Source organism: Mesocricetus auratus, unplaced genomic scaffold, assembly GCF_017639785.1.
Source record: "Mesocricetus auratus isolate SY011 unplaced genomic scaffold, BCM_Maur_2.0 Super-Scaffold_100006, whole genome shotgun sequence".
Lineage (NCBI taxonomy): Eukaryota > Metazoa > Chordata > Mammalia > Rodentia > Cricetidae > Mesocricetus > Mesocricetus auratus.
Window position 1 is genome coordinate 65,831,448 of NW_024429190.1, and position 26,444 is coordinate 65,857,891.

Consider the following 26,444-nt stretch of genomic DNA (forward strand, 5'->3'; position numbering starts at 1 on the left):
AAAAAAGGCATTGGAGAAAATAAATTTCCTTTTATAACTTAATTCCTATTGGTACTATTGGTGTTCAGTTCAGATGTTTAAAGTCTCCTGTGGAAATAGATGGTTTAAATTTTGTTATTACACGGTTAGTATGTATGGAAGAACAAAGTAGCTCTACCTTTGGGAAAGAAAAGCAGATTCTTCTGCAGCACATTGCCTGCCCACCTGCTCCTCACATCTTCCCTGTGCAGTTCAGGTAGGCATTAGACGAGAATCCTTCTTAGTTGTGTTGGGATTATAGCTGTGCCCACCATGCCCAGCTCTTTTTCCTTTTCCTTCCTTCGGTTTTTGAGAGTTTTCCCTCCCAAGGCAGGCTTTTTCTGTGTAGCCCAACCTGTCCTAGAACTTGCCAGATTGGCCTCAAACTCAGCTTGCCTCTGCCTCCCAAGTGCTAGGATCAGAGGTATACACCGTTACCACCAGGCAAATGAAGTCATTTGTGTGAAAAAAAATATCTGACAGAAGAGACTTGAAGAAAGGCTCAATTTTGGCTCATAGATTCAGGGCATTTCAGTCTGCCACAGTGGGGAAGGCATGGCTGATGGGTTGGCATGGAGCAGAGATGATCAGGAAAGATATTGGAGGATCAGGAGAGACAGCTCCAGTTGAAATCTTCAAGGCCTGTCCCCGTGATATACGAGCACCATTTGTACATGAGCCTGTGACACATTTCAAACTCACACCATAAGAAAATCTTAATTATAAACATAACAAAAGAAAAGACTAGGGAAGGAATTATGGTTTAAGTGCTAGAGTTATAAACAACATATAGTTGTTTAATTTTTCAAAAAATCTTAGCATATTGAAAGTTGAGATTTTGTAAAACTCCAGGATATTGAATATGAATCTTTCTGTCCCACCAGCCAGTGCCCAAATAACCACAGAGACTTAATATTAATTATAAATGCTCAGCTGATGGCTTAAACTTTTAACTAGCTCTTATAAGTTAAATTAACCCAATTCTATTAATTTATATGCTGCCTCAAGCTCGTTTACCTGCACACTCTCCATCTCATGGTGTCTCCTTGAGACTCTTGAGACTCTGCCCTTTTTCCTCCTAGTCTGACCTTCCCACCCAGTCTCTTCCTGCCCAGGTATAAGCCTGTCAGTCATCTCTTTATTAACCAGTGAGAGTGATACACATTCACAGTGTACAAAGATTGTTCCAGAGCAGTTCTCCTTTTTGTCTAATTAAAAGTAAAATTGTACACAACAAAAACAGTTATCAAGTAAGAATACAATTACAACATTCAGTCCATCTATATTTGGCAAATTTAGAGAAAATACCCTATTATTTATTTTGTCTTTGTAAGTCTAAAATTTTATATTCAATTTACTTTTTATCATAACTTAGGAAAACTTTAAGTCTAATTAATCTTTTTATTTTTTTGGTTTTTCGAGACAGAGTTTCTCTGTATTGTTTTGGAGTCTGTCCTGGAACTCGCTCTGTAGACCAGGCTGACCTTGAACTCACAGAGATCCGCCTGCCTCTGCCTTCTGAGTGCTGGGATTAAAGGCATGCACCACCAACGCCTGGCTGTCTAATTAATCTTTTAACTCCATCAAAGACTCCAGAAGGGTGGAATGTTACCTAATGACAGGGACATCTGGCTGCCTGGCCAGTCACCCAACAGTCAAAAACCACAATAACATATGGGGTCCAGACTCTGTATTTTTCATCTTTACATGGCTTATTATATTTTTTAATTGCTTTCATCCTTTTTAAGGACTTTATTATTTTTAAATTATATTTTATTCTATGACTGTATATATTCTCTTTTTTTCTCACAAGCTTATGTGTATCTTTAACACACTGTAACGTGTTTAGAAGTTTCTTTTTTTTTAAGATTTGTTTATTATGTAGTATTCTGTCTGCACATATGCCTGCAGTCCAGAAGGGGGTGCCAAATCTCACTACAGATGGTTTTGAGCCACCATGTGGTTGCTGGGAATTGAACTCTGGACCTTTGGAAGAACAACCAGTGCTCTTAACCTCTGAGCCATCTCTCCAGCCCTAGAAGTTTCTTTCATCTAGATCTGTCTTTATCGAGCACCTGTAGTGTTCTCTGATTTCATGAGATGAATCCTAACCTGCTATGCCAGCTGCTGGCTCAGCTTAGAGCATGGTGGCGGGAGGCTGGCTCCATCCTGCAGGCAGCTGCGGGAAGATGAATCTCTGTACTGTGACTGGCGTGAGAGACACGAGACTAGGAAGCCATGTTTAGCTCCATTCTTATTGTTTAGAACCGTTTTTAAACTCAGGTCTTATGTGGGTGTATGCCCCACATTGAAATGGCATTTGTAGCTGGACTTTTCTGTCCCATCAACCAGTTCCCAAATAACCACACAGAGACTTAACATTAATTATAAATGCTTGGCTGATAGCTTAGATTGGTTTTAATTAGCTCTTACAAATTAAATGAACCCATTTCTCTAAATCTAGATGCTGCCCCAGAGTCTCGTTTACCTCATGTATGTGTTTCCCATTCTGTTCACTCTGCATCTCATGGCGTCTCCTCAAGATTCCTCAGACTCTGCCCTCCTTCCCAGGATCCTCCTAGTCTGGCTCTCCATCCCAATCTCTTCCTGCACAGCTATAGGCCATTCAGTTCTTTATTAACCAGTGAGAGTAATACATATTCACAGTATACAAAGATTTTTCCACAACAAATAAGCTAACAAAGATGTTGTGATGAAAGGGTAAAGGCTTTCAAGTTTCTTTTTTTTTTTTTTTTTTTTTTTGGTTTTTCGAGACAGGGTTTCTCTGTGGCTTTGGAGGCTGTCCTGGAACTTGCTTGGTAGTCCAGGCTGGTCTCGAACTTGCAGAGATCCGCCTGCCTCTGCCTCCCGAGTGCTGGGATTAAAGGCGTGCGCCACCAACGCCCGGCCTGGCTTTCAAGTTTCTTAATGTAGAGAGAAAATATAGGTGCCCCTTTGTTTCTTTTTAAAAATTTTTTTTATTTTATGTGCAATGGTGTTTTGCCTACATGTATGTTTGGGTGAGGGTGTTGGATGCCCTGAAACTAGAGTTGTAGACTAATGTGAGCTGCCATGTGAAGCTAACAATTGAACCCAGATCCTCTGGAACAGCAGCCAGTTCTCTTAACTAATGAGCCATCTCTCCAGCCTACCTTCTTGTTTCTTTCCTTTTTTTTTTTTTAGTTTTTCGAGACAGGGTTTCTCTGTATTGTCTTGGAGGCTGTCCTGGAACTCGCTTTGTAGACGAGGCTGGCCTCGAACTCACAGAGATCCACCTGTCTCTGCCTCCCAAGTGCTGGGATTAAAGGCGTGTGCCACCAACGCCCGGCCTACCTTCTTGTTTCTTAAAGATTCATTTGTTTATTATTTCATATGTATGAGTATGTACCATGTATATTCAGGAGCCTGCAGGGGCTAGAAGAGAGTAAGTATCAGATCCCCTAGAACTGGAGTTACCAGGGTAGCTGCAAACTACCATTTGAGTGCTGGAAATTGAACTCAAGTCCTCTGCAAGAGCAGTAAGCACACTTAATTGTTAAGTCATCTCTCCAACCCTAAGTTCATGTTTCTTTAGTGAAAAGTAATGATAGTCAAATCTTACTCAAAGAAAAAGAGGCCTAAAGTTGCACTATTTAAATTTTATAATAGAGGAAATTCTGACTATGAAAGTGATTACCCATCACACCAGGGTACCAGGAAGTGTTGGGAGACTCTCTCCTTTGAGACTTCACAGTGGATTTGATGGTCATTCCTTGTGGTTGAAAGTGATAATAAAGCCTATTCTTTTTTTTTTTTTGTTTTGGTTTTGGTTTTTCGAGACAGGGTTTCTCTGTGGCTTTGGAGGCTGTCCTGGAACTTGCTTGGTAGTCCAGGCTGGTCTCGAACTCACAGAGATCCGCCTGCCTCTGCCTCCCGAGTGCTGGGATTAAAGGCGTGCTCCACCAACGCCCGGCAATAAAGCCTATTCTAAGAATGTTTATTAAAGTGTATTGTTGCTTAGATGTTTTGGATTACTATTAAGGTGTAGATTTGATAAATAGGAAGGATCATCATTCATACTATTTAAGATCATTTTTACCTGTTCAAACACCATGTAGTAATTCTCTGTTACATTGCTATTTTGTTAGGCTCACTGGCCTATTCTTCAGTCAGGTCAAACTCTGGGGGAAAGGTTAGAAAACAGTTGATTTAAAAAAGTGAAGTAGTAGCCGGGCGTTGGTGGCACACGCCTTTAATCCCAGCACTGGGGAGGCAGAGGCAGGCGGATCTCTGTGAGTTCGAGGCCAGCCTGGTCTACAAAGTGAGTTCCAGGACAGCCTCTAAAGCTACAGAGAAACCCTGTCTCGAAAATCAAAAACAAAAAAACAAAAAACAAAAAACAAACAAACAAAAAAAAAAGTGAAGTAGTAGCTGGGTGGCGGTAGCACTAGCCGTTAACCCCAGCATTTGGGAAGCAGAGGCAGAAAGATCTCTATGAGTTCAAGGCCAGCCTGGATTACAGAGAGTTCCAGGACAGCCAGGATTACACAGAGAAACCCTGTCTTGAAAAACCAAAAAAAGAAAAGTGAAGTAGTGCTGGGTGGTAGTGGCACTCTCCTTTAATCACATCACTTGTGGTGGAGGAGCAGGTGGATCTCTGAGTCCAAGGCTAGCGTGGTATACAGAATGAGTTCCAGGACACTCAGGGCTATACAGGGAAACCCTAACCCAAAAAACAAAACAACAACAAAAAAAGTGAGGTAGCAGAAGAAATGTTGGAACCTAAAAATCTCCATGCCAATTCAGTTTATACATTTCTGTATTTTGGAGTTTCAGCTGTTTACTTAGTTCCTTAAGCCTAGGTTGATGTATGTGAATACTGTACAGTCTGTACTCATTTTACAATACACACAGGGAGGTGTGTGTGTGTGTGTGTGTGTGTGTGTGTGTGTGTGTGTGTGTGTGTGTGTGTGTGTGTGTGTGTGAGAGAGAGAGAGAGACATGAAAAGCTGTTTTTAAGAAAATAACTTGAGGGTTTAGCCTGAATATAGATCAAGTAACTTGTTTTATATTTGCATTTATAGATAGATATTTCAAGGGTAAATTGTTAATTTTAGACAGGTAGTTCATACATATTTTTATTTATACATTTATGGCCATCTGTTCTACTAATCTGCTTTTCAGAGTAGGGGAAGTACATTTCATTTTAGTGTTCCTTGTTCCTGACCTTGTGTTTCTCACATGATGGTTGCATATTAAATCAAAGGGTAATATTAATACTGAAAACAAGAGCATTTTTGAGTTGCCAATTTCTTTTAAGGGTATATTAGTTCCTTGTATAAATTACTAAACTAATGAACCATTATTTATATTAGCTTTACTTCAAATTTTCTGTCATTCTTTATACTTAACCCCAAATTTAAAGTTCCAAGTAAAAAGAATTACACTGAATTTTATGTAAGGAAGGAAAACAACTATAAAGTTCAGAGGTAGCCATGGAGTAATAACTTCCATTTCAGCAATATATTATTTTACTCTGTGTTAGAGAGAACTCTGACGCAGGGGCTGTGCTTGGCAACCTATGCTTTAACCCCACTATTTGGGAGGCAGAGTCAGGTCGATCTCTGAGTTCCAAGCCAGCCTGATCTACACAATGAGAGACTTTTTTCTCTTTTTTTTAAAGAAAGAAAAAAGAAAGAAAGGAAAAGACAGAAAATGGAATAAGTGAGAACATCTAAATAGAGGATGAGTTTGATGGAATCTCCTTAGGTTGGATTGTGATAACAGCATAACAGGCTGCTGTTGATTAAAAATGTGTACTTACTTGGAAGAACAGATTGTTTACAACACGTCTGTGTACACATTTATAATACATGCACATATCTGTGCACATTCATACCTCTCCTGATGTTCTGTGCGCTTTCCGTCTTTTCATCACAGATACGAGTATCACTGGGCAGATGGAACAAACATAAAAAAGCCTATCAAGTGCTCTGCACCAAAGTATATTGATTACCTGATGACCTGGGTTCAGGACCAGCTGGATGATGAAACATTATTCCCATCAAAAATTGGTAAAATTATTTTATGTAGTTGGGATAAATTGTGATGTATTTAATTTTATAGTTCTATAATTACTGCCTCTTTCTTCCTGTCCTAACCATTTGAGTGATTCCTTGGGACTGTGTTGATGAATGTGTTTATTATGCAGTTTCTAAGAAGAGGCACCAGAGCCGGGCGGTGGTGGCGCACCCTTTAATCCCAGCACTTGGGAGGCAGAGGCAGGCGGGTCTCTGTGAGTTCGAGGCTAGCCTGGTCTACAGAGCGAGTTCCAGGACAGCCTCCAAAGCAATAAAGAGAAACCCTGTCTCAAAATATCAAAATAAGAAAAAAAGAAAAAGAAAAAGAAAATAAAAAAAAAAGAGGCACCAGAGCTTGCTGAGTCATAGCATAAGCAACTGTATCATGTAAATTGTTTTTTTCACTCTTTCAACTAATGTTTTAGATACATATTAGTTGAAAGTCTACACTTGAAAGAAAAGATCTACTTCTTGACTTAATTTACTATTTGCTAAAATTTAAGTTCTTTTTTCTTCCAAGACACGGTTTGTCTGTGTAGCTCTGGCTGTCCTAGAACTTACTCTGTAGGACAAGCTGTCCTTGAACTCAGAGATCTGCCTGCCCCTGCCTCCTGAGTGCTGGGATTAAAGGTATGTGCTCAATATTCAAGCTGCCTTTTTTTTCCCCTTTCTTTAAAGAAAAAATTATAAATACTTAGTAGTTTTCCTTTTCAGTAGCAAATTCCAGATGGAAGCATATTACTGTTCTAGCAGCTATAGCAGGTTACCACGTCAATCAAAATGTTTCTAATTTTATACATTTCAAGAGTGTTCTTGTGTCCCTTTTCCCACTAAATTTATTAACGATACTGCCTTACAGTTTTAAGTGATGGGCAGATGAATTTATGATATAGGAAGGTAGTAAAATCTGGCCTATCCTAAGACAGCTAATAGTACCTATTCCTGTAAACTTTCTTTTTCCCCAAAGTTCACATAACTTGTATTTAGTTTTATACTTACGATAAAGAAGAGTGTGGTTTCACGGGGCGTTAATCCCAGCACTTGGGAGGCAGAGGCAGGCGGATCTCTGTGAGTTCTAGGGCAGCCTAGTCTACAGAGTGAGTTCCAGGACAGCCTCCAAAACAATACAGAGAAACCCTGTCTCGAAAAACCAAACAAAAAACAAACCAACAAACAAAAACAAAAAAAAAAAAAAGGAAGAGTGTGGTTTTTATGGCTCATAAAATTTTTTTATTTTGTTCTTTTGAGTTAGGGTCTCTCTCTAGTTCAAGCTGGCATCAAACCCGTGGCAATCCTGTCTGAGCCTCCTGAGTGTGGATATAGGCATAGGCCATTACACATGATATAGATTTTGAAATCAAGATATGTGAGAAGAAAAAACTAGATTTGAGGATTTGGCTTGACATAGATTGAGTGACTGCTTTGGTGTATTTGCTTAAAGTAGACTTGTCAATTCTACCTTGTTGCCATTGGACAGTTAATATGTGTTTGTACCTTTTCAAACTGTTACAGCTATGTTTTTAATTGATTAACCCTTAGAGTGTTGTTAAACAACTTTTGGCTAAAGCACTGTTCTCCTATCTTAGGTCTCGTTTGTGTTTTTCAGGTTTTCTTAGTAATGTCCTTTCTAGCTAAAGATCATTGGTAGTGGTTTTTATACAGTGCTGTGTCTAGAATATGTGCACTTCAGTCCTTTTTCTTCATGACTTTGCTATTTTAGAATGTCCTTTGGTTGTGGTGTGCTTGTTTCCTTATGATTTATGAAATGGGCAATAGTATTATGACATTGAGCCAATAATACCAGTGTTTGCTTGTATTGCCAAGTTAAACATTTAGAATATAGGATTTTATATTCTTTTAAAAAAGTTACAGCCGGGCGTTGGTGGCGCATGCCTTTAATCCCAGCACTCGGGAGGCAGAGGCAGGCGGATCTCTGTGAGTTCGAGGCCAGCCTGGTCTACAAAGTGAGTTCCAGGACAGCCTCCAAAGCCACAGAGAAACCCTGTCTCGAAAAACCAAAAAAAAAAAAAAAAAGTTACTTATGACTACTGTGTATATGCATGTGTGTGCATGTGAAGTTAGAGGTCAACTATGTGGAGTCGGTTCTCTCCTTCATCTTCTTATGCTTTCTGGAGATTGGACTCAGGTGATCTGGTTGGCCCAGCAAGTACTTTACCTGCTAAACCATCTCCCTGGCTCAGATTCTTATTAGAATAAAAAATTTTATATATTTGTTATAGATATGATGCTAAGATATATATTGATAGTAAAATAGTTTTTATAGTAAAACAAATTAATGTGCATTGTGTTACAGTTAATCCATTTTATTCTTTTATGAAGCAGCTATAATTACCCAACTAATAAAATCTCAGTAAGGTATATTATTACTAGTTTTGTTCTTATATTTTATATTAGATCTTTAAACTTGATTATCTTGTGTCTTTGCTATAGACATTTTCTATATATCTCTGACCTACATTCTCTCAAATCCTAGCTCTTTAACCCAGCAACCATGATTTTATTCTCTCTATATATTATTTTCTTTTTCACTCAAAATGTAAGATTGAATCTTTTTAGGTCTAGTGTGCACTTAGGATAATATCCTCCCAAATTCAAATCTCCTTTTTTTCTTTTTCTTTTTTTTTTTTTTTTTTTGAGATAGGCTCTTGCTATGCATCCCAGGTTGGACTTGAACTCACTACCGTCATGCCTCAGCCTCCGACGTGCTTAGATTACAGATAGGTGTCACTATGCCTGGATCAGGATCTCCTTAAGGCTAATTTGTGTGTATCTGTGTGTCTGATATATTAAATATAACAAAAGTGGTTAATATATTTATTCATGCTGGGTGCTGGTGACACACTCCTTTAATCCTAGCACTTGGGAGAGAGAGGCAGGTGGATCTCTAAATTCAGGCCTGGTCTACAGAGAGCTCTAGGACAGGCGCCATAGCTACAGAGAAACCCTGTATTGAAAAACCAAAACAAAAAAACAAAAAACAAAAAACAAAAAAAAAACAAAATAAGAAAGAAAGAAAAGTACATTACTCATGTTGGCACATATTTGTGTGGAGCTTAATGCTAACAGGTCTAACGATCTGCTGCCTTGTAGGTGCTTATTTGTAAAGTGGCAGTATGTTAGAAGTACAATATGCCATAAAGAAGAGTCATTCTTATTTTTAAAAATTTACTTTCTTTCATCATGTGCCAAGAACTTCTCAAAGATTTTATGGGCATGAAAATAGGGATTCATATATATTAAATCTTTCAACCCTGTTACTGCTTGATGGCAAATCATGCTACTTTGTTCTCTTTTCTTATTAATAGAGGGACCTTATCTCTCTACTAGGTGTTCCGTTCCCGAAGAATTTCATGTCTGTGGCAAAAACAATTCTCAAACGACTCTTTAGAGTTTATGCTCACATTTATCACCAACATTTTGATCCTGTGATCCAGCTTCAGGAGGAAGCACATCTCAATACATCTTTCAAGCACTTTATTTTTTTTGTTCAGGTAAGTTGACTCATAAGGCTTTTTTGCTTCATGTTTATTTTTAGAATTCTGTGATGCATATACACAGTCAGACGAACAGAACTTGTTATCTCTAATCTATATCCTGTTTTATACGTTTTATGATATAATGACAGGCTTTTGCTTCTTAATTTCATTAGTCTACAAGTTCATGGTAGTCAGCTCTGAAAGAGTCCCAGAATGCCTTGTCTTGCTTGGACTGCGTCAATTTCCAGGCCATATGAAAGGGCTAAATAAGAAGTCTGAATAGTGAGTCAGATATGATGTTATTTGTCTATAATCTTGGCACTGGAGAGGCTGAAGTGTAAGGATTGAGTTCAAGGCCAGCTTGCTTCTTAGCTAGTTTCAGGCTGTCTTGGGCCATGAAATTCTGTTTCAGCAAACAACAGAAACAAGCAACAAGCAAAATCAAAACCAAGCTGGGCGGTGGTGGCGTACGCCTTTAATCCCAGCACTGGGGAGGCAGAGGCAGGCTGATCTCTGTGAGTTCGAGGCCAGGCTGGACTGACAGCCTCCGAAACAATACAGAGAAGCCCTGTCTCGAAAAACAAAAAAACCAAAACCAAAGTAGGGGAAAAATGGAATCAGAATGTGAACTAGTTGGGCATACCTGTAGTGAGCTTGGTATCAAGTGTTCTAGTACTCCTTCTCTTAAACTTCTACTTTAAAAAGAAAAATTTAGGATTTCTATTAGTGGATTTTCTTATCGATACACATACACACGCACGCGCGCGCGCACACACACACACACAAACAAATATAGGCATATATATATGTATATATATATTACAAAACATACACATACATACTTTGAGTACTACATAATTATTGCCTCACTTGCTTTTTGTTTTTAAAATTTTTTTGTTTTTTGTTTTATTTATTTATTTATTTATTTATTTATTTATTTATTTATTTATTTATTGTGTATACAGTCTTCTGTCTGCATGCCAGTGGAGGGCACCAGATCTCATTCAAGGTGGTTGTGAGCCACCATGTGGTTGCTGAGAATTGAACTCAGGACCTCTGGAAGAACAGTCAGTGCTCTTAACCGCTGAGCCATCTCTCCAGCCCCCTTGTTTTTTTTAAATTTTTTATTGTATACTTAAATTAGAAACAAGCTTGCTTCCCATGTCAGTCCCAGCTCCCTCTCCCTCCCCTCCATACCCACTCCCTCCACAGCCCCCCAAGCCACCCCACCCAATCCCCACTCCATTCCGAAGGGACGGTATGGCCCTCCATGGGGGATCTCTAGAGTTTGTTATTTCGCCCTCCCCCAACTGTCCAAATTGAGATGGGCACCCAAAGTCCATTTGTGTGCCAGGGTTAAATACTGATCTACTACTCAAAGCCCCATAGGTTGCCAAGGCCTCCTCACTGACACCCACATTCAGGGGTTCTGGATCAGTTTCATGCTGGCCTCTCAGCCATCAGTCTGGGGTCCAAGATCTCCCCCTTGTTCAGGTCAACTGTTTGTCTGGGTTTCACCAGCCCAGTCTTGACCCCTTTGCTCATCACTCCTCCCTGTCACTGGGTTCCAGGAGTTCAGGTCAGTGTTTAGCTGTGGGTATCTGCCTCTGCTTCCATCTGTCACTGGATGGAGGTTCTAGGATGGTATATAAGATAGTCGTCAAAATCATTATCAGGGTGGGACATTTAAGGTAGTCTCTTCACTACTGCTTAGTTTGCCAGTAGATCTCTGGAAATCTCACTACTGCTAGATCTCCCCTCAAACCTAGAATGACTCCCTCTATTATGATATCTCTCATCCTGCTCTCCTCTATTCTTCCCCAACTCAAACCTCCTGCTCCCTCATGTCCTCCTCTCCCCTCCTCTCCCTCTCTTTTTCTTGGCTCCCCCACCCCAGTGCTCCCAATCTGTTCAGGAGATCTTGCCACATTCCACCTTCTCTGGGGTGCCATGCATATCTCTCTTAGGGTCCTTCCTGTTTTCCAGATTCTCTGGCAGTGGGATTGTAGGCTGGCACTCCTCTGATCCATGTTTAAAATCCATATATGAGTGAGTATATACCATGCTTGGTTTTTTTTTTTTTTGTGACTGGGTTACCTTACTCAGAATGGTTTCTTCTAGTGCTGTCCATTCGCCTGCAAATTTCAAGATTCCATTGATTTTTTTTTTTCCTGCAGAGTAGTGCTCCATTGTGTAAATGTACCACATTTTCTCTATCTACTCTTCTGTTGAGGGGCATCTAGGTTGCTTCCAGGTTCTGGCTATTACAAATAATGCTGCTATAAACATAGTGGGAACAGGAGTCCTTGTTGTATGAACGTGCATCTTTTGGGTATATGCCTAAGAGTGGAATTGCTGGGTCTTGTGGTAGGTTTATTCCCATTTTCCTGAGGAATCTCCATACTGCTTCCCAAAGTGGCTGTACGAGTTGGCACTCCCACCAGCAGTGGAGGAGTGTTCCCCTTTCTCCACATCCTCTCCAACATAAACTGTCATTGGTATTTTTGATTTTAGGCATTCTGACAGGAGTAAGATAGTATCTCAGAGTTGTTTTGATTTGCATTTCCCTGATTGCTAGGGATGTTGAGCACATTCTTAAGTGTCTCTCAGCCATTTTAGATACCTCTACTGAGAATTCTCTATGTAGTTCTGTACCCCACTTTTTAATTGGTGCTTTGGAGACTTGCTTCTTGAGTTCTTTGTAGATTTTGGAGATCAGTCCTCTGTCAGATGTGGGGTTAATGAATATCTTCTCCCATTCTGACTATGTTTTTTATCTTACAGAAGCTTCTCAGTTTCAGGAGGTCCCATGTATTAATTGTTGATCTCAGTGTCTGTGCTACTGGTGGGTGTTATTGTTCAGGAAGCGGTCTCCTGTACCAGTTCGTTCAAGGGTACCACCCACTTTCTCTTCTAAGAGGTTCAGTGTGATTGGATTTGTGTTGAAGTCTTTGATCCATTTGGACTTTGTGCATGGAGATAGACATGGATTTATCTGCAGTCTTCTACATGCCAGCATCATTTGTTGAAGATGCCTTCTTTTTTCCATTGTATATTTTTAGCTTCTTTGTCAAAAACCAAGTGTTCATACATGTGTGGGTTAATATCAGGGTTTTCTGTCGCGTCAGCTGCTCGGCCTGTGTCCGAGAACGTGCAGAGGGTGTCGGGAATTGACAACACAGAGACTCGTTCAACGATGTAAAGAAAACTTTAAGCAGGTCCCAAAAAGATTCAAGAAAACTTCCTAAGAAAGGCTCCCTCCAGAGAAGCTTCTGCTCTCTCCTCTACCCTGGCTGGTTCTGCTCTGACACCAAAAACTGATCTGGGTGTGTCAGAAGAGGCGGTTAGTCTTTTGACAAGGTCAAGGTCAGGGCGGTTTCCATGGGCAGGCCTTTTCCAGGAACATATTGCCCCGGGCATTGTATTGTTTTTAGTAAACATTGTCTTACAGCTGCCTACTCCCAAGCCGAAGGGGAAATGGGTCTCTGCTCAAGGTCTGGTGTCCCCACAGTTTTCATTTTGATTCCATTGGTCTACCTGTCTATTTTTGTGCCAATACCAAGCTGTTTTTACGACTATAGCTCTATAATAGAGCTTGAAATCAGGGATGGTGATGCCTCTGGATGTGCCTTGTTGAACAGGGTTTTTTGTTTTTCCATATAAAGTTGAGAATTGTTCTTTCAAGGTCTGTGAATAATTGTGCTGGGATTTTAATGGGGATCGCATTGAATCTGTAGATTGCTTTTGGCAAGATTGCCATTTTTGGCCGGGCGTTGGTGGCGCATGCCTTTAATCCCAGCACTTGGGAGGCAGAAGCAGGCAGATCTCTGTGAGTTCGAGGCCAGCCTGGTCTACAAGAGCTAGTTCCAGGACAGCCTCCAAAGCCACAGGGAAACCCTATCTCGAAAAATCGAAAAACCAAAAAAAAAAAAAAAAAAAAAAAAAAAGATTGCCATTTTTACTATGTTGATCCTACCTATCCAAGAGCATGGAAGATCTTTCCATTTCCTGGTGTCTAATTTCTTTCTTTAAAGACTCAAAGTTCTTGCTATCCAGCTCTGTCACTTGTTTGGTTAGGGTTACTCCAAGGTATTTTATGTTGTTTGTGTAAAGGGTGATGTTTCTATCATGTTTATAGTAGGGCTACTGATTTTCTTGAGTTGATCTTTTATCCTGCCACTTTGCTGAAGGTATTTATCAGCTGTAGGAATTCCCTGGTAGAGTTTTTTGGGTCACTTATGTAAACTATCATATCCTCTGCAAATAGTGAAAGTTTGGCCTCTTCCTTTCCAATTTGTATCCCCTTGATCTCCTGCTGTTGTCCAGAAAATTTTCCATTTCCTTTAAACTTTTGAATTTTGTGGAGTACAAGTTTTCAAAGGATGACCTGATGATTCTCTGTTGTTATGTTCCCCTTTTCATTTCTGTATTTGTTAATTGGCATGCTCACATTCTGTCGTTTGGTAAGTTTGGATAAAGGTTTGTCTAGTTGATTTTTCTGAAAGAACCAACTCTTCATTACATTGATTCTTTATTGATTTCAGCCCTCAATTTGATTATTTCCTGGCGTCTACTCCTCTGGAGTGAATTTGCTTCTTTTTGTTCTAGAGCTTTCAGCTGTGCTGTTAATTCTCTAGTGTGACTATTCTCCAGTTTCTTCATGTGGGCACTTAGTGCTATCAACTTTGCTCTTAGCGCTGCTTTCAAAGTGGTCCCACAAGGTTGGCTATGTTGTGTCTTCATTCTCATTGAATTCTAGGAAGTCTTTAATTACTTTTTTTATTTCTTCTTTGACCCAGGAGTGGTGCAATTGTGCATCATGCAATTTCCATGAGTTTGTAGGGTTTCTACAATTTGTGCTGTTGTTGAATTCTAACTTTAAAGCATGGTGGTCTGACAAGATGCATGGAGTTATTCCAATTTTTTTTGTACCTGTTGAGGTTTGGTATGTTGCCAAATATGTGGTCGATTTTTGAGAAGGTTCCATGTGGCACTGAGAAGAAGGGTATATTCTTTTGTTTTGGATGAACTGTTGTATAGATGTCTATTAAACCTAATTGCGTGATAACTTCTATTAGTTCCTTTGTTGAGTTTCTGTCTGGTATTCCTGTCTAGTAGTGAGTGTGGGGGTGTTGAAGTCTCCCGCTATAAGTGTGTGAGGTTTTATGAGTTTTAGTAATGTTTCTTTTACAAACCTGGACACCTTTGTGTTTGGGGCAGTATTGAGACTTCATCTGGGTAGATTTCTCCTGTGATGAGTATGAAATGACCTCTTTCATCTCTTGTGATTGATTTCAGTTTAAAGTCTAGTTAGATATTAGAATTTCTACCCCTGCTTGTTTATTGGGGCCATTTGACTGGACCCAATAAGTTAAGTTACCCTTAACTGAGGTAACATCTGTCTTTGAAGCTGAGGTATGTTTCTTGTATGCAGCAGCGGGATGGATTCTGTCTTTGAATCCATTCTGTTAGCCTGTGTCCTTTTATGGGCAAGTTAAGACCATTAATATTGAGGGATATTAATGACCATTGATTGCTCATTCTTGTTTGTTTTGGAATGATTGTTGTTGGTGGAATTGTATGTGGATTCCCACCCCTTTCCTCTGGTTTTCTCATGGAATATCTTGTTTTCTCCATCTATATTGATTGAAAGCTTTGCTGGGTATAGTAGTCTGGGCTGGCATCCGTGGTCCTTAGTGTTGATAGAAGACCTATCCCAGACTCAGAGTTTTCATGGAGAAGTCACATGTAATTCTGATAGGTTTGCCTTTATATGTTATTTGACTTTTTTCATTAGCTGCTGTATTTTTTCTTTATTCTGTATGCTTGGGGTCTTGATTATTATGTGGCGAGGGGACTTTTTTTTTGTGGTCCATTGTATTTGGTGTTCTGCTAGCTTCTTGTACCTTCGTTGGCATGTCTTTATGTTGTGAAAGTTTTCTTCTATGATTTTGGTGAATATGTTTTCTTCCCCTTTGAGATGGATTTCTTCACTTTCTATACCTATTAGTCTTAGGTTTTGTCTTTTCACGGTGTCCCATATTTCATGGATATATTGTGTTAGGGATTTGTTGGACTTAAAATTTTCTTTGGTCAATGAATCTAATTCTTCTAGTGTGTCTTTAATGTCTGAGTTTCTCCCTTCCATCTCTTGTATTCTGTTGGTTATGATTTGTAGTAACTGTTTGAGATCCCTGGAGGGGACCCCCGCAGGGATGAGGTGATGAGGGTTGCTACTAATTTTGTGGGTCTTCTCGAGCAGATCCGATCTTTTTTTTTTTTTTTTGGTTTTTACGAGACAGGGTTTCTCTGTATTGTTTTGGAGGCTATCGGTCCAGCCCAGCCTCGAACTCACAGAGATCCGCCTGCCTCTGCCTCTCGAGTGCTGGGATTAAAGGCGTGGGCCACCACCGCCCGGCCAGATCCGATCTTAAAAAGCAAACTTCAAGAGGTTAAGGGAAACAGGCTCAAGACAACTTTTGCTGATCAAGAGCGTTTATTTTTGGGGTGAGATAGTTTTCATAGGAAGAGAATCTCAGGGGGCAGTACAAGCATGCCAATCAAGTCTCAACTCAAATATACACCAAATAAGGTAAAGACGAAGCTGTAATTTTCCATCAGTTGCATTCCACAAATGCTTGTCAGCGTAAGCCAGGTGCAGGAATTAAGGAGGGGTAAAAAGTATTCAAAGGAATACATTAACCTTGTGTTAACAAAGACAATTGCTCTATAAGGGTTACTTCCGCCTATCATTATGGTAAAAGCATCCAAAGGAACACATTAACCCTTTGCCAACAAAGTCAATTGTTCTATAAGGGTTACTTCCCCCTGGCTAGGCGGGTGGGCTGCCCTGTGTAAATTTAACTTTTGTGGTTAGCTATTTCCTTTGTCTCAAGGGCATGTGTGCCTGCAGTCACGTAGGCAAAAGGCCCAGAAATGGTTGACAGACTCCATTTTGTTCAAGGTTCTTAGCAGTCCCCAACAACTGTTTCCCCAGTTTTTCTATTTCCAGCATTCCTTCAGACTGTGTGTCTTTTTTTTTTTTTAATTGTCTCTATTTCAGCTTTCAACCTTTGTACTGTTTGAATTGTTTCTTGTAATTTTTTTTGTTTTTGTTTTTTTGTTTTTCGAGACAGGGTTTCTCTGTGGCTTTGGAGGCTGGTTTCTTGTAATTTTTGCTTTGTGTTTTCCTCCCTTTCTTAAATTTGTTGGATTTTTTGGTTTGTTTTGTCTTCCATTTCTTTAAAGGATTTTCTCATATCCTCTTTGAGGGCCTCTATCATTTTCATGAAGGTGTTTTTAAGGTCATTCCTTTCTGCTTCATCTGCATTGGGGTGTTCAGGTCTTGCTGTTGTAGAATCTCTAGACTCTGGCAGTGTCTTATTTGTTTTTCTGTTGCTGAGTGTGTTCTTTTTTTTGTTTTGTTTTGTTTTTTCGAGACAGGGTGTCTCTGTGTCTTTGGAGGCTGTCCTGGAGCTCCTTTGGTAGTCCAGGCTGGCCTCGAACTCACAGAAATCCCCCCTGCCTCTGCCTCCCGAGTGCTGGGATTAAAGGCATGCGCCACCAACGCCCGGCGAGTGTGTTCTTATATTGTCTCTTTCCCATCACTTCTTCCAGTGGGTGCAGAAAGGGCCTCTTCCTCTCCTGGTGGGTAGGCGACTAGGGTTCCCTTTCGGGGGGTGCAAGCAAATCCAATTCTCTCTGTCCTCTGCCCTCCGCCCTGAGTGTGGGCGCGAGTAGACTGACTCTCTCTGCAGGCTCCTGGTTGCTTGGTTGTCCTGGGGTGAGTAGACCTGGTTGCAGTCCCCAGGCCAGGAGATCTGAGAGAAGGCGCCTGGCAGGAATTTGGGTCTAAGATGGGGGCCCGGAGCTCACCTCTGCCCTCTGCCCTCTGCTCTGAGTGGGAGTGGGAGTCACTTTTTGGGTTTTTGAGACAGAGTTTCTCTTTGTAGCCATGGCTGTCCTGCTACTCACTCTATAGACCAGGCTGGCCTCAAACTCGCAGAGATCTGCCTTCTTTTGTCTACCAAGTGCTGGGATTAAAAGCTTGTGCCATCATAGCTCAGCTCTCCCACTTCTTTTTAAAAGCATATTCTAAGTGATTTTGCAGCTAATGACTATTCATCATGTGTTAGGAGAGAAAGGGTCATATGTGTTTTAGAGGTCTCTTACATTTGAAGTGACTTGCTGGTTCATTCCCCTTGTGTTTAAACCTCAGAGAGCTGGCCCTTTCGATGTAGACTTAAGAAACCAGGCATGGTGGCCTCTACACACAATCCCAGTCAGTACTCAGGAGGCTGAGTCAGGAGAATCTGGAGTTGAAGGCCAGCCTGGGTTTACCTGTCAGTACCTTGTCTCAAACAAATGAGGAAAGAAAAAACTATACATGAGTATGCTTTTATTTACTTCTCTAATTAGAGAAATAATAAGGAAAAGTGAAAGTTGGAATTAGATGGGCCAACCTGTTCATTTGTTTCCTTTTTCTGTAGAGATTAGAAGAAGAGGATGGTGGTTGGGAGAAAGCAAGTTTATTTGTGTTGTTTTTGTGTGTGAGCATATGTCTATAAATGCCATTTTTACTTTCCACTAAAGAAACGTGTCCATGTTTGTTAATATATTCCTTACACTAAAGGCACACTTCTTTTAAATTATCTGTAAAAACACATTTTAAGAGGTTGTAACTTTCTAAAACTTTCTTGAGGAGTTGACAGTCTCATCTGCAGACCCATAGCAACAGAAAACACTTAATATTTTAGTTAGCAGAAAATGATTGCCAAAGTTTAGATTGTTGGTTTAAGAGAAAATACTCTTCCTTTGAAAGTGTTTTACTTTACTTTGTAGCTGTACAGCATACTGTTGGCTATGTGCTAGCAAGTAGTGGGGAGTCAATTTAGAGCATTTACAAGTCTTACCCTCCTAGCAACATCCTTTGATTAAGAAGCTCACTTACTTGGGCCTTGGAACTTACTTGGGCCTTGGAATTTAGAGAATCTTGCTCTGACCCCATACAGTCTAGACACTACAGGACCAACAACATAGTCACATAGTATGTATTCCCATGTATGTATTCTCACATGTTTTTGGTCTGGACACCATAGATCTGAGTGGGTAAGCTTCTAATAGTGAGGCTCATACCATCTATGATGAGATCTGGTGCCCTCTTTTGGTATGCATGAATACCTGCACTATATCAGTACCTTGGTTGTTGGCACAGTTTCCACTTACTGATTGGTAGTGTGTTCCAGGTATTATATGAAGTAGTTTACCACATTTACTCTCCACAATAATTTTATGAGTTGGGGATTTATTTTTATATTAGAGATGTAAAAACAGTATCAAGAATGTTAAGTGATTTCTTTAAGGTAGTGAACAATTTTAGAAATGAAGTTTACTTGCTAGTAGTCTGCTTTGGAATTAGAAGCAAATAATGTTTTGTTGTTTGTAGGAGTTCAACCTTATTGACAGAAGAGAACTTGCACCACTCCAAGAACTGATTGAGAAACTCACCTCAAAGGACAGATAAAAGGATGAAAAGCTGCAAATTCTTCCTCCACTGGAGCTGTGTGGGTGTATTTGGGCTTTTGTTATATTTTGTTTGTATCTGGATTGTTTGTCTTAGGTTTTGGGGGCTTGCTTGGGTTCCCTTTTCTCTTCTTAATATATAAAATCATATTTTGTTGCTAGAAGAAGCCAAGAAACATTCTCTACATTTGAAAAGGGCAAATTTTGTCTTAGTGGTATACAGTATTTTCTTTTTATTAACCTGGTTTTGGTTACTTGAGGACTTTTTATGATCCTGTATGCTGGGAACAACTGGCTGAGTGAAATGCAGATGGATTGGATTCTGTGCTGTGTAAATTGTGGCCCACTTGGAAGTTCCTAAAAAAGACTTATGTGTTCTTAAGTGCCTTGATGGCTCACTTCTGAGGTGCAAAGCACAGATATAGGACGGAGCAGAGCTTGAAACAATATTAGGATTTCTATCTAGGGCACTTACTTGTGCATGTTGTAAAGTAATCTGTTATGAAAGCCATAGTTTACTCAAGTTGATGATGTCCAGCTTTTACTACATTGAAAAAACATAATTTGTAAAGTTGTGCATGTAGAACATAAATATAAAACAACAAAAATATTTCTTAATTATTTTTGACATAATTTGTAAAGGTGTGCATGTAGAACTAAGTGTAAAACAACAAAATTCTTAATTATTTTTGATATTGACTAATATGTTCTGTTCAATGGACATTTAAAGTTCTACAAGCAGGTCTTTTTCCATCTTTTAATATCTGTGATATTGTAATTTGAGGATGTTGAAATGTAATAGCTATTGCATTTCAACTTCTTTTTACATGTTAAGTGTAAAACTTCAGGTTATATATAGACTTGCCATCTTCAGAAAGATTGCTGAACTGTGAGGTCTCCTAGCGATTGCCAAATGAGCCATAAGTGCAGAATCCCCTTATACTTCAAAGAGGGAAGAAAAATGAGAATGGTCGGTGGCAGGCATTAGTTGTTTGGGAAATCAAAAAAGAAAGGATTAAGTGTGGGGAGTCAAATTCTAGAAAGTGGGGTAGAATAGTGTTTATTACTTATAAACAGAGTCTTGAAGACTTCCTTTTAGAAATCAGCTTCCATGAGAAGTTAAAAATAAATACTTAGTTTTAGGTACAGACATTAAACATGAAATTTAATGACTATATGGGAAAATCAATCACTTTTTAGCATTTCCATTCAGTGAATGGAGCTGGTATTTGCCTGTCATTTTAAATGATAACACTACCTTGATTATTGGTGCAGTATGAAGCATCCTGACTTCTTATTTTTCCACTGTGAAATCTCTTTTCTTTGTGGTGATATCAAGTAATGAAAATGCTAGCTTAGTAGTTAATAACTTCTAAATTTTAGTTGACATGACATTCTGTTGAATTGTCATCATCAATAACAAGTTCAGGAATTTGGTTTTTATATTAAATGTTGAGCACCCCCTTCAGTTTTGTTCTTGAGAAATACTCTGCAGACTCTGAGTTTTAATTTTGTCAATTTGGATAAATCTGTTTCCCTCAAAATTTTCTCTCTCTCTCCTTTTCTCTCTGTAGTTAGAGACACATACCTTTCCTCTAGTAAAGTAGAAATGCTTGCTCTGAATTTGTATGCAAATACATAGTGGAGGAGTCGAAAATTAAGTCAATTTGGTTTTGTCATTAACAAGAATACAGTAATAGAATTGAATGCCCTTGCAACTATTATCACTAGGAACTGCCTTTTTCTCCATTTCATTTCTCTAATGGTGATTGCTCACCAAGTACCAATAATAAGGAACAAAAGAGCTTGGAAGAGGCAGATAATACTGAACATTTATTAGTAGTGCTTATTTATGAACTGACAGCTAGCTGATTTTCTTAAAATAATTTTTTAGTATCTAGATATCAGGCATTATGAGATGCTTCAGAATTCTGATGTGAGTCCTCTCTGTTCAGGAAATGAAGCCCATAATTACTGAAACAGTCTTCCATAGTATATTTACTTCATATCACCCTAGTAACAAGGGGCTTCCATAGCAGCACCATGTAGAGAGAAGAGTGAGAGGTTGTTTCTGGTCCTTTAAACCTTACGTACAGTAACAATGGAAAACTAGTCCTAGAAATGAGTGCTTGGTAGTAGGATTTGCCTTCCCACCACATTAGGTAGGAGTTATTTTCACTGTGCCAGAATCTCAGGTGCCATGGTTCCAAGAGGTCCCTCAGTTTGTGGGAAATAATTCATGGTGTGTGTGTGTGTGTGTGTGTGTGTGTGTGTGTGTGTGTGTGTGTGTGTGTGTAGAAAGAGTAGAAATACTTTGTGCATGCGTGTGTGTGTGTGTGTGGAGAAAGAGTAGAAATACTTCGCGCATGCGTGTGTGTGTTTGTGCGTGCGTGTGTGTGCATGCACGTGAGTGCGTGCGTGTGTGTTGAGAAAGAGTAGTTCTCTTGAAGGCCTGGCAAGTGTACATGGTGGTAAATGGCTATAAGTAAGGAAACACTAGAAGTCAAGAGAAAGTCAGTTTAATAAAAACTTGCTTTGAGAGCACAATGCCCTTTTATAAAATAAGAATCAAAGTTTATTTTGCAGGAGAGCTTGCTTATAAATGTTTCTTAGATTCTTTTCAGATCTGTTAATTTATAAATAATTATCTCCCTTTTTTTTCGTCTCTTTTTTTGAGACTGGGTCTCTCTGTGTAGCCATGGCTAGCCTGGTTGAGACCAGGTTGGTTTCAAATTCTCAGATCCCTTGCCTGTGCACCCTATATGCTGGGATTAAAATTATGCACCACCACACCTGGTTACTCCATTTTTTATACAGTTGTAACAGTTCAAGTTAGTTTTCCTCATTTTTTCATAGGCTCATCCCATACAATTGGGTGTAATAAAGTATCATTAGGTTGTTACAGTGCTTTGATTACATGTGGATAGGATGAAGCAAGTTTTAGGAATGATTTAGATATCAGAGTCATGGGGATGAAGAGAAACTGACTGAGTGAAATGTTTGTGGTTAACAGTAGGTGAGCTGCTGGCCTTATTCACTCGCTGACTTTTTTCTTCTCTTCCCACAAAAGCCATGCCTGAGACTGCCCCCAGACGTGAGCATGAATGTGTTGGTGGGTGGCTTTGGAGCTCTGTGTATCTGAAAATGAGTTTTAGGTTGTTGCCGATTTCAACTCTCTTAGTCATTGTAAATTCTAAATGGTCAACATAAAATGTATTAGGTAGCAGAGTATATATATATATATATATATATATAGTATGTTTCTGGATTATCAGGATGGATGAAGCACTACAGGCTCTTCCCAGAAAAAATAGGAATATGGTATTTATATTTTGTATATGTACTCACTAGGTTCCCATTTTATGTAATGAGCATTTTCCTTGCTATGGGAAAAGTAGCAAAACAACAGATTTCTTTTATAGCTTTGTCTACATCCTCTCTGAGAGAGGTTTTGATAACCACTGAAATAGTAGATTATGTGAGATGCAAATACTAAGTTGTGGAACTTTCTTTTAAAATGAGTATGTTGTACATTAATGTCCAAATGAGAGTTGACTTTCAAAGCAGTTCTCTTTGGACCACTGTTTATTTCAATTCTGTTGCAAAGTATGTTTCTAGAACTTTGTAATGTGTCATAGGTGCTTTGAGAATTGGCTTATGACCATGTAAGAAAAAGAACCTTTATTTTTTCAGTTGCACAAAAACAATATTCGAAGCTTACTAGAACCCACATTAATTACTAAATCAAGTTTACTAACTTGGCTTTTCTCTGAGAACCAAGCCAGTGTGGTAATCAAGAGTGTCTTTTAGGCTCTAAATCTTTGGAGAAGACTGCTATAGACATTGACTGCATCCCAGAATAGAATGCTTTCCTGGTGTCACAGCTGGAAGTAGGAATCACCATGTACATGTGAAAACATTTTTAAAATTCAATTTAACTACTTTGTATTTAAACAGAATTGTAAACCTAAGGTCTTTCTCTAGAACTTGCTCTGTTTCTTCCCCCTCCCTTTTCCTTAAAACTTTTGAATTGAGTAGGACAGTTTTGATTGAGAGAATAGTGTGAAAAAGTGAGCGCAGTATTTAAAACAGCAGTTCAAAGAAACAAACCCTTTACCTCTGTTGTATTACCTCTGTTGTATTCTGTTTTATTTTAAACAGGTTTTTCTTTCAATTGACTTTAATTAAAGACTAGATGTTGATATACAGGAAAATTATGATAAATTTTATTATGCAAAGTTTTAACCTATCATGAATAGCATTGGAAATAATGTATTCAGCACATATTATTCATAACATTAAATTCTGATTGTTTTTTGAAAATATACTGGATCGAAAGTTCATTTGTAATTTGGAATGTGATTGTGTACTAGGAAAACATCTTATTTTGAAACTCAGCTCAGTCTTGCTCCTAGTGGACTTTAAGCTTTGGGTTTTTGCCATAACAGAGATTTACCATAGGAGCCTCTGTTACCACATGATTATATGTGAGTGATAAATAGAGGTCTGTTTTGAGATTTAGTAGGAAAGTTTAACTAACAACAGACATGCAACAGGATTCTGAATGCAAATGGTTTGAATTTTTAAGGCTTTCTTCAGAAGTTCATCTATGAGACTACCATCTTCTCTGTGTACCCCTCATAGTTGGACTTATTTGTATTCGGACAAGAGAGAAGAAAATACAAACTAAAATAGTGGGCCCTTGATTTTATAAGTGCTTGGCGCAAGTTCCTCACGCAGCTTCCCTCCTTCCTCACCTTTACAGATGTGTCTTCCCACTCCGCATCTGTCATGTGCACCCGCTCACATGCACCCGAGGCTCACTTTACAGTTTGTCATTGTTAGCGTTCTGAAGTATTGCTGACATACAAGTTTTCTTTTGTTTGTTTGGCAGGTTTTTTTTTAAATGTCACCAAAGTTGCAGTTATTGGTGATGTAAAGTGACGATTTTCTAATTTCTTTCATAATTATTCTTTTTTTTTTTTTTTGGTATTTACGACACAGGGTTTCTCTGTATTGTTTTGGAGGCTGTCGGTCCAGCCTGGCCTTGAACTCACAGAGATCCGCCTGCCTCTGCCTCTGAGTGCTGGGATTAAAGGCATGCGCCACCACTGCCCGGCTCATAATTATTCTTATAGGTGGATATTTCTTATAGTTTTGCACAAATTTGCATTTTTGTTTCTGAAATAGTTGTATAGGTTGTAAAATATATTAGTGCATTGTCATTTCAGAACACCTTTTTCCTTAAATTGTTTTGCAGAAATGACTATTTTTAGGGAAAATAGTTTTACAGCTACTAAATTTTATGTTATTTTTGTATATGCATAGCCAGGGTGGTGAAATCACTAATATTTTAGGGAGAACCTTTGTTCTATTTAATTTTTTTCTACACATTTAAGGTATTATTTAAAGTTGTTGGTAGAAATAGTGTCAATGAAACAAAAAATATGAAGAACACTTAAAATCAGAGTAGCAATCATTTCTGAAGACAAAAATCAGAAATACTGCCAGTACCCAGTGATGGAGGCAGAAGGCAGCATTGGTATTATGCACTTGCTTAAGATATGCATGGAGACGAGAGTCTGTTCTCGAGGGGACAGGTTCTCTAGTAAGGTAGTTAGATGGGAAAAAATGATCTAAAATAAGGACTGCAACGTGGGCGCCATATTGTAAATTGTGTCAAGATTATGCAAATTGTAGTTATTGATTAAAGTTTAATTGCTTCATTATTGTTATTTTAAAGGAAATACTGAATGTTCGAAAATCTGTAATATGTTTTATTTGAGAGATGTAAATAATGTACACAGTCTTATATGTAGTGGAATGGGAGGTATTTAAATCCTAGGTTTTTTTTTTTTAAGGAAGAAAATGTTTATAAGAAAAAAACCCTAATAAATAGTTATGTTTGGCCATGAATTCTGACTTTATTTTTACTGTAGTTATTTCTACCCTGGACACATTTCAAAGCAAGGTGAAGGCATATAAAACATATTGAATATTTCAAAATTTGTTAGGCAGAGCTTCCTCACAACACTGGAAGTTACCTTACATTCTAGAAAACTAAAGTCCAGAAATTGTACATGTTACTGGGCCTAGGGCTTAAAGGCTCTTATATATGCCTGAATTTAAAACTAATGTTTTATTTAGTATTTACTATTCCTGTGAAAACAAAGCAAAACTGTGGTAGAATATTATTTTCAGGTGTGAGACTTTTATTTCTGCTGCATTTGTTTAACTCTGTAATGCTGTGTTACAGTGCCTGTCTAAAACACCTGGTGGTCCTAATGAAGAGCTGAGCGGCCACTAGCTAGCAGGAGCAAGGAGAGGCGGGGCTGGCAGGCAGACTGTATAAATAAATAGAAGGAGGAAGAGGAGGGTTGCAGCAGCCAGCCACCCAGTCAGCCAGAGTAAGAACGTAAGTAAGATACACAGAAGTAAGAAAGATAAAAGCCCAGAGGGAAAAGGTAGATGGGTTAATTCAAGTTAAGAAAAGCTGGCTAGCAACAAGCCTAGCTAAGGTTGGGCATGCATAACTAAGAATAAGCCTCCGTGTGTGATTTACTTGGGAGCTGCATGGTGGACCCCCCAAAAGCAAAAAGAGTAAAAGACAACCTCTGACACAAAACGGCATAATAATGAAATATTGTGGACCTTTCTACTGAATTAAGAAATGATCTATTTTGCTGGGTGGTGGTGGTGGCACAGGCCTTTAATCCCAGCAGCACTCAGGAAGCAGAGACAGGTGGATCTCTGAGTTTGAGGCCAGACTTGTCTACAGAGAGAATTCAAGATAGCTTCCAAAGCTACAGAGAAACCCTGTCTCAAAATATAACTAAAAAGAAAAAAAAGTATTTTATCTTCATTATAAATCATCCCACATATATATGTGGTGGAAAGCTGCTAAGGAACAATACACACACACAATTTTATGTTTGTATATGTATGCCTGAGTGTACATATATGCACCAATATGCATGCTGGAACCTGTGGAGGTCAGGAGAGGTATTGGATTCTCTGGAACTGGAGTTATAGATGGTTTTGAACTGCCATATGAAAGCTGGGAATCGAACCTGGGTCCTTTACAAGGGCAACCAGTACAATTAACCCATGAGCTATCACTCCATTGTCTTAATTGAAAATTTTTTTCCATAAAATATATTCTGTTTATGGCTTTCCTTCTCTCAACTCCTCCAACATCCTCTGTCTCCCCACCCATCCAAATCTACTTTTTTTTTTCTCAGAATACAAACAGGCATCTAAAAATAGTAATAAAATATGATAAAAACAAGCCAGCATAGGATGAAGCAAGCAAACTACAAGGAGAAAGCCAAAGGTACAAGAAGCACAT

General features: G+C 39.0%; 1 protein-coding gene across 1 annotated transcript in view; it reads left to right on the top strand.

Moving 5' to 3' along the window:
• The window catches only part of Mob1b (MOB kinase activator 1B), a 36,271-nt gene extending 11,259 nt beyond the window's left edge, over positions 1-25,012 (top strand). Inside the window, exons 4-6 of the mRNA XM_005068165.4 lie at positions 5,938-6,071; positions 9,426-9,589; positions 19,020-25,012. Of these exons, the coding sequence (XP_005068222.1) occupies positions 5,938-6,071; positions 9,426-9,589; positions 19,020-19,097 (376 nt within the window). The 3' untranslated portion in view covers positions 19,098-25,012. The remainder of the gene's footprint in view (positions 1-5,937; positions 6,072-9,425; positions 9,590-19,019) is intronic.
• Positions 25,013-26,444: the final 1,432 nt, after the last annotated feature.